Here is a 15,154-nt window from a genome sequence, read left to right as displayed (position 1 = left end):
TCCTGTCAAAAAGTTTCAACCATCACAGAGGATTTTGTGAAAAATTAGTGGCAGTGACTTACTGATGGTTAGCGCTGCCTCCAGCTGTTTATAACGATCAGGCTTAATGATAGTACGCGATACGGTCCCCTTACTCGGTCCATGGCCGTCACTTCGTCGGTGAAGTCCAACTCCGTTAGTCGATTCTGTTCACCCCATGGAATACCGAAGGCCTCTGATTCATTACTCACATTATTATATAGTCAATGGCTTGGAGGAAGAGAAAGGGAGACAAGATGCACCCCTGTCTAATGAACTCAGTTGTTCATTCTTCTGTTTTAATTCAACAAGATTGACTATATTGGTGTCGTAAGATCTGGACGAATTTTCTCTATTTTCCATAGTGATTCTCGATAGACACTATTAAACGCTTTCTTGAAGTTTACGAAACTGATCATTAGCCGTTGTTGGTAATCGAGACTTTGTTCTATGATATTTCGTAGAACAAATATCTGCTCCGCTCATGGTCTGCCCCTTCAGAAGCTTGCTTGCTCTTTTCTGAGCCTCTCGTCTACAGACTGTTGAAGCTGTCTCAACAGAACAATGCTGAAAACTTTGCCCTGGACAGAGAGGTTGGTAATGTTGCAATCTGCCAAGTTGTCCTTTTTAGGAAGCTTTACTTTTACCAGTCCTCAGGGACTTAAGAAGTTTGCCAACAAAAGATTTTAAAGATCAGTCATTCTGTCAATAAGGCACTGCCCCCCCCCACCCCCTTCGTGTTCTGGTGACACCATGTCTAGTCTTTGTTGTTCTTTAGGACTCTTAATGGCTCTGGTAACCTCCACTGTTGTAATTGAATTTTACTTGAACTTGAAATCATTGTCTGGAGAGGGGTCCTTGAATATGTAAGTCAGGTCTGGAGACGGTTGGTTAAGAGTCCCTTTAAAGTGCTCTACCCATCTTGCATCCTGTTCTTCTTTCGTTAGCAAAGTTTTGTCTTTTTTATTGGTGCTCCATGCCCACTCTTTGCTCCTGTGAGATCTCGGACAATACGATGGCATTTCTTTGTGGCATTTCTGCATGCAGCTGCTTGTGCCTCCTGGCCCTTCTGTTTAATCCAGTCCCTATTATCTTGCCGACAACTTCTCTTTACTTTCAGATCTGCTTCCCTTCTTCCGCTAAACTGCGATCCTTTTTTTTCTGGTCTCATTTACGTTTGGCATTTTTCCTCTCGTCGATCAATGTCCATGTTCTGTCTTGTATCCACCGTTCCTTCCGATCTTCTGCGCACTCAATAGTAGTACGGTATCTCTGAAGTTGACCCACTCTTTTTCAAGGGCCAATATATCTGCAAGAGCTTCGAAGCTCATGTTCATCATTACTCCCGATGATTGCAGTCTTTGAACTTTTTCACGTTAAACGGTCGTGGTCGTGTGACACGTTTTGTTTGGTGTTTCAGTCAGAGCTTACATTTGCCACTGACTAGGTAGTGGTCTGAGTTAATATCAGCTCCTCTGCGGGTTGGCACATCCAATAGAGATGACCTCCAACGCTTGAAGATGCAAATGTAATCTATCTCGTTAAAGGTTTCACCAGTTGGTGATCACCATGTTTTCTTGTGTATTTGTTTGTGTTTAAAATAAGTTTCCGATTGACAGGTGCAGAGAGAAACACAAAGATCACCATTATCACTGATGTTTTCTGCAGAGCCTTATGGTCCCATTACGTATTCAAAGCCAGTTCGGTAGCGATTGATTTTTGGGCGTTAAAATCTCAGTATAATTAGGTCAGGAATGGGTGTTTCATCAAGTGTGGTTGGAGATTGATTATATAAGACATGGAACATAATCAATGATCTAACTTCATAATATCATATTTTTAATAATATGCTAAAATGATTATTGATTTATAAATACTCTAACTAATAATCTCTGACCATCTAGTTGTAAATAAAAAGACTATGGCCAACTCTAAACAAGTTAGCGCACTTAATGCCGCAGAACATTTTCTCCTCTTGGTGGAACTTCCACGCCTGGAAAGACAAGGTCTTAGAAAAATTGAACACATTTACTAAATCTTTCATAGCCTCATACTCACTTGGCTTTCCCTGTAGCCCAAATAATTGATTACATTACTTCCAACAAACGAGGCTAGCTTTTTATTTAACCACAATAGTGTTGTAACGGGAGACATCTCAACGATGGATCAAAGCCTAAAGCTAAGAAAACAATTATCACCAACAAAGTGTGTGTGTGTGTGGGGGGGGGGGGTTGGCATCTCTGTATTAATCGCTATCTGTTGGTCTCGGCTTCCTCGCGGCGGCCCCTTGAAACGCTGCGAATGTCTCTAGCAGCGGCTAACAAACTGCAATCCCTAACCCCCGTTCGCCGTTTCAAGAGCCAAGCGAATGGAGTTCTTAAAGTCCATGACGTCCAGACCAATGTGTGAGTGCCTGTGCAGTAAAGTGGCAAGAGTGCGCCGGTACGGAAGGCACGCTCAAAAAGCGTCCTGCGATTTCGAAAGTACGTTTCCGGAGATAACGGCATTGCATTAAGCCGCCTCGCTGACGGCGGGCTTTCGGGCGCTGAGAATAACGGTCCCTGACAACCTTTCCAATACCTTCCAGGCATGCGCGGCAGTGCGACAAGGGTATAAGCTAGCCAAGAGTACGAGCTCTAGGTAGGTAGCAATGACTCAACTGGTGAGACCCCTAAGTCAGAACCCAGAACTCATCCCGTTAGGGAACTATCAAAAACATGACTAGTACAAAGTTATCTTCGAAACGTGAGTCTGGGCATGACTCGACGAAGAGGCCCCGGCCACGCGACGTGGTTGTTGGGTCCATAACCGAAAAGTGTGCTACCAACGACGAAAGCCTCCCGGGCCTGACCGCCCAAGAGCAGCTACTCAAACACAGATGAGAGAGTTGTAACCCTCACCTCACCGAATGTGAAAGCACAACGGGACAAGAAAAAGGGAATTGGTGCTACCCAACAGCTATTGGTATTACAACTAAACGCGAACGGGCAGCTTCGGCACAAGAGGCCGTAGTCGAAAAGCTATGTGCTAAGTACGAGGTGGATGTGTTAATGATTCAGGAAGCTGGCACGTCCAAAAGCAGTGTCCCCTTGCTCTCGAGGTTTACGGCCTTCCGATGCTCTTGAGAGAAATGTCAAGTGTTAGACACATTTGTCAGGAATCCCCTACTTGCTCGTGTAATGGAAACCACATCAAAGGGACCTAGGAGGACACACACGCTAACGATGGAGGTGTACAAAAATGATCTAAAGTTTACAAGCGTGAACGTTTACGACCCTCCGAGGACGGAACTTCTCGACATAGAAGGCCACGCTTACGTCAGAACCCTAGTGGCGGGAGATTTCAACGCCAAGTCACAAGCTTGGGGTTGTTCAGCGAACGATCACTCCGGGCTCTAACTGCTTGAGCTGTGCGACGGTTCCAACATGATTCTACTTCAAGATTGCGATTCCCCAACAACATTTGTACACAAGGGTCACGGAAGGGAGTTAAAACCAGATGAGTCTTGTGACGCGTAATTTGAATACCGGTACTTGTCAGATTTACAAAATGGACTGTCGCGTAATCAAATTGTATGCCGACGACCTACTAATCTGGCAGACCGGGAGGCCCGCCGCAGCTCTCACGGCGGAAATCCAACGTGACCTAACCCCCCCGGAAAGCGTTAATCTCGCTTCTAAGGGAGCTTTCCACCCGGCAACTGTTCCTGAGCTGCCGGAGGTGTGGAAAACATTGATTGACCCAAAAGTAAACAAGAAAGGTACACAAAACTTACTAAATATCACTGCGAGAGAAACCATAGCCCAATACCCAAAATATACTATCAAGGTATACAACGAGAGTAGTCAAAGGCAGAACGAACTCGGGCTATGAAGCGGTAGTCAGTTTCCTCGCTGCAACAAAAAGCGACGAACTGGTAGACCCGTGAGCAGGCGAAAGCAATTATATTGCGGAAATGGAAGGAATCAAAAGTGCCCTAGAGCACATCAAACAACGTATTGAGGAAGGAACTGCGGCACCAGCCAATGTAATTCTCTTTACAGACACGCTTTCCTGCCTGCAAGCTCTCGAGAGTTCAGAGACAACTGGAAAAAAAACTATGGTGTGCGTTGAGCGCATCGAAAGGAATGGTGATGCAATGGATTCTCTCTCACTGTGGAATCGGAGGAAACGAGAAGGCCGACAGTTTGGCGAAGCTAGGAACACCCATCAGAGGAGTCGCAAACATTTGAGAGTGCAAAAGGATTTGTGAATGGACAAAAGCTGGGACCTTTGTAGCACGGGACTGGAAGTCTGGAAAATTCTCAAACGCCCAAACAGGAAAGACGAGTGGAGGCAGCTAGACCAAGCAATTTCGGCACGATTCCGCACTGGACACTGTCCGATAGGAGCCTCCTTCGCTAGGATCCGAGAGAACCACGATCCCAGATGACACTGCCACGCAGAACACATCCTCTAAGAATGCAGGGTGCTCAGAAACACAATTGAAGATAAGACTAGTCTTGAAACAGATTGAACTGGTGCATTCGGGGTTTTGCCTTGACAAGTGAAACCCACAGAACACTGCCAGATTCCTGGACCGTGCTGTAAGGGATTAATCCCAGTACGGAGCCTTAGAACACGGACGCTTTCTAATCACCAACAAGGGGAGAAACAGTGTAGTTGCTCTGTGTTGGTTGTCTGGTCAGGAAGGCTTCTGAGAAACAGTAGAAGGGTAGTTCCTGTGAGTGGAATGCTTTCTAGGTGGCTTGGGAAGGCAACAGTTCTTGGAACAACCAAAGATGATAAAAAGCGACACTCCGGTGGCGACATTGAACCTTGCAGGCAAGAGAAGATTTATCAACCACTTCTAGGATTCAAATCTTTGGTCGAACTAGTTGTACTCGTGTTGATGTTCCATCTATGGATTCCCACATTCGCTACAGAATGCCGTTCTTTACTACCATTGAGTCCCATTGTTCTCAATAAGCCTTGGCGTTGTCTCGTTGTCCGATCTCCTTCTATTGCAAGATTGAGCCTATTTCTCATCATTTCTTGCCTAAGGACAATCCAAATAACTGTTTAGGCTGAGACTGCGCAAAGGCATCTACAAGGACGGATTTAAGTATTTGGAGGCCTTTACAATTTTTCGAAAACTTTAATAAGGATCCACTTATGAATCAAAATACTTTTATCTAAAAGCATGCAATATTTTAAAAGAAAGAGAGTTCTTGTACATTTTAATATCACTTTCCTTTTTAAAAAATTAATATGCATATTTGGTTTAAAAAAAAGTGTTTAAGTTTGTGGAGGGTAAGGGCTGTCTTCACACAGCTTCTCTATGGCGATGTCTGCGCCTTACTTGCTCTCACACTGAGCATCAGCTCCAACTCGCCGTTAACGAATTTGCGTACGCTGCCGCGTCTTTCGGATGAACAATAAACCTCATATGTCAACCAATCAAATCTACATTTGGGCGCCTCCAAACAAGAGTGTGGCGGAATAAATAGCTCCAGCTGCCTTCAGAAGTGTCTACCAAGCAGTGGTCTATAGAAGGTATCTAAAACTCCTCGAACGCTTCAGTCAAAGGTGCCTACTCTCCATAATGCTGGCAGGACTACCTTATTAATAACCATGTTCTGCTGGAGGTTGGTGTGGACGGTATAGAAACAGACTACTTACCATCCGAAAGCTGCGCTGGAATGGACAATAATCCCGAATGGGGAACGTCCGCATGCAGGGCCGGATTAGTCGTCGAATTCGGCCCACAAATTGTATGCCATATGATGGGCACCCAATAATACCTGTCCTCAAAATCATTGTGTAAATTGTAATAGTGTATTGAAAGTAGTTAGCTATATGTATAATATGTTTGGTGATCTGATAAGCGCTATTACTAAATGAATAAAGTATAACACTTGGAATGGAGAATCTCAATGTGAATAAATTCCTGCAACCATATCTATAGAAATATACACATAAACACAAGGGGAACTATTATTAACTACTTCAGGAGAGAAAACACGGATTACAACCAAACAGGGACGATATACAGCCAACCTCTACAATACCTTGCTTATGTCGATGACATTGCCTTAAAGAAACCTCTGACATCGCTAGAGCCTTCATACAACTAGAAGAAGCATCTCGACCAGCAGGACTTCAAGGTCAATGACAGTAAAACCAAGTACATCGCAATGACAAGAGAAAACCAAACAAAGGGACAATATATCAAAATCAAAGACCACGAATTTGAAAACGTCCAAACTTTTAAATATCTAGGAAGTACAATTGATTTCAAAAATGACATACTAACAGAAATAAAGGAAGGCAACAAAGCATTTGATAGCACCCATCATTTACTTAAGAGCAAAACAATTTCAAGGAAAACCAAGAAAATAATATACAAAACCATAATAAGACCAGCAGCAATGTATGCAAGTGAGGCTAGGATACTGACCAAGACATCTGAAAATTTACTTAATACTTGGGAACGAAAAATTCTTAGGAATATCTATGGTGCCAAACATGATGAAACAGGGTGGAGGACGCACTAACCATGAGATATATACCAATAGTGACCGAAATAAAAAAAGAACAGACTACGTTGGGCAGGTCACCTTGAAAGAATGTCAGATAACAGAGGAGCGAAAATCGTATACAGGCAAAACCAAAAGGCAGGCGACCATCGAATGCGATGGAATGATGACGTGGAAGCAGATCTGCAACAGCTTGGGGTCAGGGCGTGGAGACGAAAGGCCCAGGAGAGATCTGAATGGAAGGATGTGTTTAAGCAGGCCAGAGGCCTCTATAGCGCCACTGGAATGGATGGATAGATGAATATCTATAGCTCCTCTTTCGTGACCAAAGATGAGCACATTTCTCATTTCCTAAGGACTCGAAAATGACTGTAAAGTCAAATCCTCGCTTTTAAAAGCCGGCCGCATACGTGGCATGGGTAGATTTGGTCAGTTGCAGAGAGACCTGCTTCTTTTCTCAGCTTCTTGTTGGTTCGGCGTTCTTTCACCCTGGCCACTCTTCTTGCTTCAAATCTCGGGACTCCGAGACTCATAACTTCACGTCATTAGAAGTGATCAAGAGCTAGTGCTTTCCAGCAGTGAAAGTCGATATCGCATTTCTTGAAGGAGCTCTTCAGAGTGTCTTTATAGCGCTTGTATTGACCACCCTTGGAACGCTTTCCTGCACACAACTCCCCGTACAAAGTCGTTTGGGAAGGCGATTGTCCGGCATGTGGACTACATGTGCCGTCCATCGAATTTGGGACCTTTTCACTGTCGAATTGATAGTGTTCATGTTGATGTTGGACAGCTCTAAGATTTCTGTGTCTGGTATGTGGTTGGACCAACGCACCTTATGGATACTCCTTAGACAGCGTAGGTGGATGGAGTTTAAATTTTTGATGTGGCGGGAATAAACTCCAGGATTTTGATGCATATGGAGTGAGGGGAGAACTACAGCACTGTAGACTTTCAGTTTTGTGGATACGCTGAGTCCTCTCCGTTGCCACACTTGTCCTTGAAGTCTGCCAAAAGCAGCTCTGGCACTTGCAATACGGAAGTCTACCTCATCATCTAGGTTGGCGTTTGCTGATATAGTGCTTCTTGCTATATAGACAAACTTTTTGACGTTTGCTAATATAAGAATCTGTGACAGATTTATTTGGAGAAGGTTGGGTGCAGCACTTCTGTCTTTTTTACATTTATGGTGAGGCCAAAATTGGCGTTGGCGAAGAGGGATATGCTCTTCTTCGTTTGAGGCGTTTAGGACACAGTCATCTGCGAATTGCAGGTATCTCTGATGCAGTCGTAGTTTACCTTGGTCCTTGTCTTGAGTCTTAGAGCGTTGAATAAACTTGCATCAGTGCGATATTGTATACGAACGCCAATGCTTTCTGTGCATATGAAAATCCTCCATCAAAAAACATATTGATTATGATTTAGTTTCACTCCTAGCCATTTTCTCAGGCCTATGGACTTCAATTTAAAAATACAACTCTTCATCCTCACTTTATTTAACTTCCCATCTCACATATCTCATGGGGGCGCGGTGACTGAAAGGTTGAACGCTTGGCTTTCGAACCTGGGGTCCTACAGTCGTCTTGGCATTAGTGTCATTGGCATTGAGTCTGTTCATTCATAAATGCTGTCATTAAAAGGTTGGTTAATCTCTAGTGCTTGTTAAAAAATTTTTTTTAATACATTGTTTTGCAGAGACTTCCAGCAATAGTTAATTTTTGTCTTACTTATTTTATGCTCCGTTTTCTGTTATTTTGCGTTTTGATTCTAATAAAAGCATTGCTACTTACTTAATTTCCGCGCTGTTCGGCGCATTGGGCGTCAAGCAGTCTCTACAAAGAACTGTCAGTCCTTTTTCTGTTATTTTACGTTTTGATTCTAATTAACGCATTGCTACTTACTTCGTTCTTACTTGGGCGGCAAGCTGTATCCACAACCTGTCCACTGCTGAGAGTACTCCGTGAAAGTGCAGGCCAAGTTATACAAGATGTCCCTTTTGCGCTTTCCTGGTATTTGCTCCATGTCTGTGTTCAGGGCCATTCCCCTCAGCTGGGTTCATGAGCGTCCTGTCGTCTTTGTCTCTTGGTCTACAGATCTTCGTGTTTGCTTTGGTTTTCCGGCCTTTCCATTGTGGGTTCCAGTCTTGGCCCGGTTTTGCAATGCTTTCTGTTTTTCCCAATGTATGTCCAATCCAAACCCATTTGCGTTTTCTGATTTCTTTCTGTTTTTTTTTCCCCAAACAAACTTTTGTTTGAAATTGTGTTCGGCCTTCTAACATCAATTATGTGAGGCAAAAATATGTTGCTGTTTGAACTAATTTTTTCCCTTCTATTCAGCTTGCGAATTCATGGGCTCAAAATCCTGGGTGCGTGGACACTGTTCTCGAAAAGAGCTCTAACAATTTTACTATACATTTGAAAGTTGATGTATACAGGTACCGGTATCTTTGGATAAAGATTTACTCGCTATTTTGTCACATTGGGGAAACTCTACAAAGTAAAACAAGAAATGGATTTAAATTTGGCTAGATACTGGTACTGATTTTGAAAGGTTAAAAAGATGTGCAACAATGCCAATCACGTGTATGCAAAAACTAGGAAGAAAAGACTTGTAGCAATATTAACTACTAGTCGACCGGCGGCGTAACATACGCCGCTACTTTGCAGGTTCGGCCCTGGGCCACAGCAACCTATTCGACCGCATAGGACCCGCTCTAATTCTATGTGTAAATTATTATTATGTAAATTATGTGTAATTATTAAATTAAACCATTTTATAACTTATATCAGATTTCTCGCGGCCGCCTGATTTACCTGGAACTCCTAGAAGTCTGAAATTGCAAAATATATGAAAAATGTCATGAAAATCTTCGGAAATTATTTCAAATCTTTTGAAAACTCATACAAATATTATGAAATATATAGACAAAAATAGTCATTTTGGGGTGTCATTCAATATGGAAAACGCCAATCCTAAGGGGGATAAATAAAAACGGCATTATGCATTAGTCATAATTGTGTAATCTGGTGAAAGAAGTTTCTCGAGCGTCAAACTAATGAAGAATTACTTTAGTTCAATAAATCTCGCAGATAGATTGTCATTTGTTAATTGCTATTGAGCGTGATCTATGTAGGAAATACAATTTTCATGATACACTGTATGACTTCGCTACACGCAAGGCTCGTAAAGTTCGTGGGATAACTCTATCCGCAGAAATAAAAGAGTGATCTTTCCTTTACTTCTTCTCGTCCAAACTCTTGAGCGAAGAAGAGAATAATAATAATGGATAACTTTTATTTCTAGTTTGTTAAGAAATTTGGGTAAACAAGTCTTGAAGTGCACATTATGGCAAGTCTGTTTTATATCTCATCATAGTTTCACACTAACACCAGATGTTTTTTTTTTTTTTTTGTCTAGGTCACTCATTGGTTTACAAAATTATTATTTTTTCTACGAGCCATGGTTGTACTGTGGCGTGAAAGCACTTCGCCTACACTTTTAAATAAAATGTATTCACACATCATTCTTTGATGAAAATCTCTAATGGGGAAGCAATAACTGAATTACTTTTATTAAAGCAAAAGTACCTTTCCTTCACACTTTGTCTAAAACTTGTGTAATAAAACATTCATAAAGAAATAGTAAAAATTAATGTTTTAGTGAATTTTATTTAATTAATCATCCTTTTTTTTTTTTTTTACAATGTGCATGAATAAACATCACTGAATTAAAGAACCATATAATATAACATACCATTACATGAAATATCAGAACTAGTGACCTGGACAACTTTGGACAATCACATTATCACACTGTCCCAACATTGACATTGCACTGCATCCTCTTTCATCACTGTATAAGCTCTAAATCTAACTCCAATTTACAATAAAATTATTGTTGACTATTATCTACCTCTACTAAAGAAATGTGTTTTATATCTGTTTGGTTGAAGAATTTCCTTTTCACACTATTTTATTTGGACAGCAACACTGTCATCACATGTGCTAGTATAGGATTGATCTTTAAACCTAAACTGCATGACACATAGTGGAAGCACTGACTAGCTTACTATGTAGTCATTCCTTTGTTTTACTGAAATGTATATGCTTAAAAACACAATATAACAACTAATACAAACACACACACATTTTTCTCATGAAGGCGATTTCTACAAATGATCTATGTACACTCGACCAATCAACAACAACATAGTGTTTCATTAAAACAAACATAAAATAGTTCATGGCAACAGTAATGAGTTTAGGACCAATCTTGAGGGTAAGATCATAATTAACATCTGCATGTACATAAAAAACAAGAAACCATGCCATATGAAAGTGTGTGTGTGTTCTTTTGAGCAACAATTCCTTCTGCAGTATTATGACAAATGAGTTGACCTTTAGCTGGTCTTCTTAGATAAAGAAATAGCAACACATCAGAATGAAGCCATTCAAGTCACTATAACACTTGTTATAGACATTTGGTGTGAAAAACAAGTGTACAAGAAGACTCAATGTTATAAAGTCTAATGCCAAACTAAAAGAAATACCAGGTCTATTTTTTTTTTTAAACTCTATTGTTACCAGTATATACAATGAATGCAAATACATACAAAAAAAAAAAAAAGACCTAGACAATTTGATCACAACCATTAACCTTAATGTAAGCTATGGGGAGGAAGTATGCAAACAAAGTTTAAAAAAAAACAACATAACAGTAAACTTTTTGGTTTCTAACATTTTGTTGTCTTTAGTGTGTAATATTTGGATTATGCAAGATACACAACAATATGGAAGTGACATGAACACTGGAAAGTTCATCAGAATTCCTTGGTATAATATTATTTAGCTTAAGAGCAATGGTGAGGAATTCTACAGTCCATATGGTTCCTTAGTATACATGGATACTTTCTCTGGCTCTTGCTTGAACAGTTTTCACAGTCAATATTGCTGCAATATAGCAGTTGATTAGGACTAGTTCCAGTGTTGTAAAATTATGTTTTATTATGATTGGTTTTGTTCTATTTGTAATAAGCCAGATGTCAACAGCAAATAAAACTAATGAATATATATGTATAGATTTGTTCATGTAAACAAATAAAAATATTTCAATAAGAAACATCCTGATCTTGTGCCAAATGGGGTCAGCTGGCCAGACGAGGGCTACTTGGACATGGCCAGTAAGAGGCATCAGCAGAGTATTAAAGCAATGAATTTCATTAGCAACAATAAGCTGATTTAACTATCTTCTTTGTGTATGCTAATCCAAACTATGTTTCATGTTGGTGGGTGAGGAGCTTGCAGTGAAGGTTGACTAGCTTGAGACTGGGGTAACTGTGCTTGTTGTGCAGATTGTTGCTGAACCACCACAGCTGGTGCTGAAGCAGGTGTTTGAATTTGAACCTGGGTCTGTGATTGAGGGGCAGCACTTTGCATGGTATTTGTCTGTTGTTGGGACTGAGTTGACATAACACTGACTGGAGCAGTGAGAGGGGCTGCAGTTGGTGCACGGGGTTGGAGAAGTTTGTTTAATGTTTCAGGCTTAGCCTCTGCCTTAAGAACAGTGTTTTCATATTCAAGCTGTCCGATGCGCTCCATCATTTCACCTATCTGTTGTTTCAATATTTCCACTTCTTCTCGTACTGCATACATTAAATGCCGCTTCACTAAGTCCTGTTGAAAGAAACAAATAGTTCATTGAAAGACAAAAAATAGACATGACTGATGACAAGTAGCATTTAATAGTAGCCCTAGAGTACAATAGTTATAAATTTAGAAAATAAGCTGCAACAATTTCTGATTTAACAGCACTGCCTAACATAAATAGCTTAAAACTGCACTTTACAAACAAGGTCCCCGAAAAATAGTGAGTAGTTGTTTTGCATGGTGCCCCAACTGTCCAATAGACTAAGGCAGGGGTGGGCAAATTACAGTCCACGGGCCACATGCGTATCGCCGAAGTGTTTTATGCGGCCCGTGAACACCTAAAGAAATCACATTACACATATACAAATGCAAATATATTAAAAATAAATAATTGTAAATATCTATAGAAATTATAGAAACTTTTGATTCTTATCACTTATAATGAAGAAGCTAAAGAAACATTGTTCCTAAACGTCATTCTACAAAGTTCAAAGTAAATGAAGACTATTTTAAATGGCCCATTTTGAAAAATTCAGTCAAAGACACAAGCCCAGGCCAGTATTTTTTCAATGCTATGAAGAACTGTCTTGAAAGTGTTGGGTTGGCTTGTACGAGATGGCAAGGGTAACAACTGATGGAGACTGTGCTTTAACTTAGAAAAACAGACTGTAATAAAATAAAGAGCAATACCCTAACCATAAACTTATTACAAACGGAAAAGTTTACACATATCTATTTTGAATACCATTAATGCGTACAACTCTAAAGACATAATCTCAATAAAAAGAGTAGGATCGGCTGTAGACATATGTAAACTATGCATCTATGAAAGACCTACGATTGTTGAGAGCCCCCCAGAGGTTGCTATATGTGTATTATTTTTTAGAAGAAATAGCAAAACTTATCCTCAATGTTATTGTTGAAGTACACTAGGTTTTTAATAAGCTGCATAATTTTAGTTTTTTTTCCAGTTAATTTATATTTTTCTATTTTATTTGGGGCCACCAAATTTACTTCGCCGACCCTAGGGCCTCCAATTATCTAAGGCCGGCCTGACTGGAAGTTCTGAAAAGTACTTAAAGATTTGGAAACAAAACATTCTGATGTTCGAAAACACAGTAATATCAGCTGGCCTAGCATTAGAAGAATATGGAATCACATGGAAATTGTTAAGTTCCTTGAAGGACATTGATTGCAATTTGTTTGCACATGAAATGTATGTGCATCGTAATTCTTTCCAAACAAAGCTATTCAATTTCTTGAGGCCAATAAGTGAAATTAGGCTTTATCATATTCCTTATCTGAAAGGTGAAACTATTTCTAGTGAAATGGTTGAAATGTACAAGACTTATTAGTATTCCTTGATTGTGGAATTTGAAAGCAAATTTTAAGATGTCAGCAACTTAAACCAGATTTCAATACCCTTAGCTCACCATTTATGCAGAAGCTGATTCAGCTCCAGAGGACATAGCTCCTGGCAAATTATGACCTGAAAGAGAAGTTCCAGTCAGTTCTTTCTCGGAAGTTCATGGGTGCCAGAAGCTGTATATCCACACTTAAAAAAACTTTGCTGCTAAACTTTCACATTATTTAGAACCACATTCATCTGCCAACATGCTTTTTTTGTTTGTTTGAGAATTATCAAGTGTTGTTAGAAAAGGTTGATGCTTATTGATGTGCCAAAATCCCAAAATATCAAATATCACTTATTGACTGTAATTTGACAGCATAACAACTAGAAAGCTAGTTCCATGGTTATGGAACATTATTTACGAGAGTAAACAGTTATAAACTCCACATTAAGTACAACTACAAGTTTGTGGTGAAATGTTGTGATTGAAACAGACAATGGCAAAATTAAAAAAAAAATCATTAGTAAAATTAGTTCAAGAAATTGCTAACTCGTTATAATTCCTAAATCGGGAGTGCAAATATATATATGCAGCCCCCAGTCCTCAATTTATTTTTAATGCGGCCCTCGGCAGAAAAAGGTTGCCCACCCCTGGACTAAGGAAAAGGTAAAAAGTCTGCACCAAGGATCACATGACCTGCCTAAATCTACCCAGATTACTCTAAACTCACTTTCCCCCAAAAAAATATCAGAATTAACACATATTGAAGCCTAAGGCTTCGCCGAAATAAAACAACAACTACATATAAATTGCATCTCATTCTGAGATCTCAAAAAGTACAACATCTAGATTCAATACATTTTAATATTATGGATCTAGCTTCTTCAAAAACTGATTATTAAAACTTGTATGATGGGCCCCAAAATAATTATTAACATATTATACAAAAGACTTAAAATCATAGCAAACAGTGACTTATATGCAAATGGAAGGATGGTAATAGAGTAGAGCAGTGATGCCCTAAATTCGGCCCGCGGACCGGCGTGTTTCCATCTGGCCTGCCGACACAAAGAGTAGAAAATCCTCTTACTTACTTAGGACTTAGGTCCTCCCGCGCGTTCGGCGCATTGGGCGGCAAGCTGTCTCCATAAAGATCTGTCACTGGCAATGTCTGAAGCCTCCTCCAAGAAGGTGTGTCGCCAAGTAATACAAGGACGTCCCTGTTTGCGCTTTCTTCGTTTTGGCTTCCATGTTATCGCAACTCTTGGTGTTTGTAATTCATTTTGACGTAGAACATGTCCCGCAAACCTCATGCGACGCTCAGTCACAACCTCACTAAGTGTTCGACTCCCAGTTCGGCATAGGATTTCCTTGTTTGAGACCCTATCTGTGTAACTGACTCCCAAAATCCGTCTCAGCCATCTCTGTTGAGCCACATTTAGTCTTTTCTCAATTTTGACAGATGACTTCCATGTCTCACATGCATATGTAGCAGTTGGAATGACGATTGTGTTGAGAAGGTGTATTTTTGTCTCGAGTCGAATGGCTTGGCTAGTCCAAATAGGCTGCAGCCTTTGGAAAATGCTCCCTGCCTTTCCTATTCGGCACGCTACATCGTGGTAAG

At 40.4% G+C, this 15,154-nt stretch overlaps 1 protein-coding gene across 1 annotated transcript in view; it reads right to left on the bottom strand.

The window, feature by feature from the left end:
- Positions 1-10,181: 10,181 nt before the first annotated feature.
- The window catches only part of LOC106079152 (TSC22 domain family protein 2-like), an 80,610-nt gene continuing 75,637 nt past the window's right edge, over positions 10,182-15,154 (bottom strand). Inside the window, exon 4 of the mRNA XM_013240291.2 lies at positions 10,182-12,205. Within this exon, the coding sequence (XP_013095745.2) occupies positions 11,810-12,205 (396 nt within the window). The 3' untranslated portion in view covers positions 10,182-11,809. The remainder of the gene's footprint in view (positions 12,206-15,154) is intronic.

This window comes from Biomphalaria glabrata, chromosome 15 (genome assembly GCF_947242115.1).
Source record: "Biomphalaria glabrata chromosome 15, xgBioGlab47.1, whole genome shotgun sequence".
NCBI classification, from domain to species: domain Eukaryota; kingdom Metazoa; phylum Mollusca; class Gastropoda; family Planorbidae; genus Biomphalaria; species Biomphalaria glabrata.
Note: the sequence above shows the minus strand (reverse complement) of the source record. Positions and strands in the feature narration are given on the sequence as shown.